Consider the following 3,053-nt stretch of genomic DNA (forward strand, 5'->3'; position numbering starts at 1 on the left):
CATGTCCTCATATCACAGGGAATGTTATTAGTTAAATATTCTTCCATTATCCAACAACGGGATACCTACTTGACAACCCTCAAGTGTGGACATTCTTCAATGATCTTTGCTACTAGCTTGGCTCCAACATCTGTGATGTAGTTTTTGTAAAGACTGAAAATGCAATGAAAAGAGAGTAGATTGAAGTCTATATAAAACCCAGCAACATAACATAAAGATGAACGTATGAACTCACCCCAAGACCTTAATGACTTTGTGTCTGATGAGTTCCTCTGCCAGAACCTCGATACTGCTGTCAGTGAGCTGATTCACGCAAAATCTGAAAAGGTAGGAACTTCAGTTATTGTTCAGTCTGCTGGTAATTCCATTCTAGTTCTAGTTCTTTGGGTAAAGCCAAACCCTGCCTGGCTTTTCTTACCTTACTACTGTCATTTTGCTGAAGGAGGGTCTCAGTTGTTTCACGCCGTAATCGTTGATGTTGTTATTGTCCATGTCGACTCCTAGCTACTTCCTACGATGGTGGAGGACAAAGTTCAAGGCGCTGCAATCGGCCGAGTAAATGTTACAGAAGGCGATCTTAATGTAATCCGCCGATATGCCGTTGGCCGTCATCTTTGCAACGTCCTCGCTGTTTGTCTCAAATATGCACCGCAGCATCCACAAGAAATTTGGCATTGCATGCACCTTGTCGCCCTCAATGTCTGTGGATGGATATCGAGGAAGGCCTTTAAGATGCGTTCTCACGCTGTTAGACAGATAAGACTTGAGCATCTTGCGCTTCTGTTTCAATGACGCCGGAGGAACGAGATGCTCCAGGAGTGCCGCATTGGGTTTGGACAAGAGGCCGCATAAGAATAAATTGGTGAACTGGAAGTTGGTTTGGAAAGGGTCTTTATCTCTAGGTCTCGACTTTCCCAAGCAAGGCAAGCAGGAGAGATGCGACGACCTCTTGTATTCGCATTTGGAGAAGAAACTTAGAATAGATTCAGGAGTTATTTTGGAGTCCAGCACCAATGAAAACGCCGCCAAGAAGGCCTGGAGGGTCTCGTGGAGAAACTCGAAGGTCGCAGAGCCTCCGGATCCATCGTAATGAGAAGCAGGCCTCAGAAACCCAAACTGAAGGACTTCATCTTCTAATCCACAGGATGTCACTTCCTCCATACTGAACACAAGTCCTCCCCGTTCGAGACCATGCAAGGCCAGTCGAGCGAAAGCCGCAAGCTTCTGCTCACCAGCTTTAAAGGTCTCCGCTGGACACCTCGTACTCCGTTTTAAAAGACCAGGACGTGCAGTCGAGTGTCCAAGAAAGACCTCGGAAAGAAGCAAGAAGACATTTGTGAGCGTAATGCAAGAATCCGGCAACTCAAAGTTGTCATACACTGAATGAAGGTGCTTGAAGCTCTTGAGGATGATCCAACTGAACAACGGGATGGAGCAAAGACCGCAGAGGTGAGGATTGGCGTCTAGTTGATCGGTCACCATTGTCTTGTGTTCCTTCTCTGGGAAATGCAAAGCCGTGTATCTCTTCAGGTGTTCAGGTGAAAATCCCTTCAAATAGACCTTCTTCCAGATCACTCTGCTTTGGACTTCGGTGCCACTTCGTGCAGTCAGAATCTTCCGGGAACCTTTGAGCAATTTTCCACAAAGCAAGTTCATGAGAAGCAAAAGTGGGACGGGTCTTTGCTTCCGGGGAAACCATTTCTGGGATGTTATCCAAATCAAAATCCGTTTGGATTTCATCGTATCCGTCAAAGGTGAAAAGCACCGTCTCTGGGAATCGCAAGATGTAGGTGAAGACCTCGTTGTCGAGGTCGCCGTCTGGATAGCAGTTGTGTTTAAAGATCAGATCCTTCAGCGAGATCTCGTCGGTCTCCTTGAAGGCGCTAAACATCCTGCATCTGAACTTGAAGAAGAACTTGGCGCGAGTCTTTAGCTCTCTTCTGGACCACAGATTCTGCAGCTTCTGAAGAACGATGGATTTGCCCACGCCAGCGTCGCCGGTGATGAAGATGGTCTCGGCCTGCGGGTTGAAGACTCCCTGGTCTCCCAGAAGCTCATCCAGACTCTGCAAGTATCCCAAACTCTCACCTCTGTCGTTCAGGAGCTCCATCTGACTGTCCGTGTAAAGATCCTCCAGCGGTTGTCATAAATATTCAAGTGCATAAATGTAGCGTCCTACAGTATGACATGCCAATAATCTGACTAAAATATTTTGTTAAAATTATAAACATTGGTCTGGACTTTTCATTTCATGGTTTCTGTATTTGTAAAATGTTATTTGTTATTTTAAATTAAAATACTCACTGGGGTCTGTGTTAACCACTGATATGACACTAATAGTGTCTAATGGTGTGTACCGAATTTCTTCAAACCAAGGCCGCAGATCAATGTAAGCTTCATATGCTTCATGAAGAACGTGTACGAAATACGCTGAGCACTCCTCTCCAGGGGCGGATTGGCCATCTGACAATTCTGGCAAATGCCAGAGGGGCCGGACCATTTTGTTTAATGTGGGCCGGTCAGATTTTTACTAAATATATATATATTAAAAAAAAAATGTACGGGCCAACTGCGCATAGGACAGGTTTTTATCGCTTGCACGATTTCTCTATGGTTATAATAATAATAATGTTAATAATAAATAAATGTTAAATGCCTGGTCCCAAGATGGGCCGGCCGAACCGTTCAGTCAAAATCAAGCACATCATCAGAGAAAGGGCTTAAAAAAGGGCTTAAGTCCGACGCTGCTAAATGCGTAAAATTAAAGGCAGGGTATGTGATTTTTCAAAAACACATTAGAAAACTGATTCGGGCCGAATTGCAAACAATCAGCAGTAAGGGGCGTTTCTACTCGTGATGTGGAGGAGAGCGCGTTCAGTGCATGGGACGGACATGAGCCGAGCCGAGCAACAGAAAGATAGAGATGGCGGATAAAAAACAAAAGAGGAAAACGTCTGCGGAACGATAAGGCAAGAAGTAGGACCCGTGTAAATATCAGATCAGCTTTCCAGCGCTGGAGAGAACTCAAGGAGCGGAGGCCAGCGATCGGACGC

General features: G+C 45.4%; 1 protein-coding gene across 1 annotated transcript in view; it reads right to left on the reverse strand.

Moving 5' to 3' along the window:
* The window catches only part of nod1 (nucleotide-binding oligomerization domain containing 1), an 11,648-nt gene that overhangs the window by 4,550 nt on the left and 4,045 nt on the right, over positions 1-3,053 (reverse strand). The window contains 5 exon segments of the mRNA XM_071582336.1: positions 70-153; positions 236-319; positions 419-1,671; positions 1,673-2,175; positions 2,242-2,446. Coding sequence (XP_071438437.1) covers positions 70-153; positions 236-319; positions 419-1,671; positions 1,673-2,175; positions 2,242-2,446 — 2,129 coding nt within the window.

Source organism: Sinocyclocheilus grahami, unplaced genomic scaffold (genome assembly GCF_001515645.1).
Source record: "Sinocyclocheilus grahami isolate Dianchi unplaced genomic scaffold, SAMN03320097.WGS_v1.1 scaffold992.1, whole genome shotgun sequence".
Classification (NCBI taxonomy): domain Eukaryota; kingdom Metazoa; phylum Chordata; class Actinopteri; order Cypriniformes; family Cyprinidae; genus Sinocyclocheilus; species Sinocyclocheilus grahami.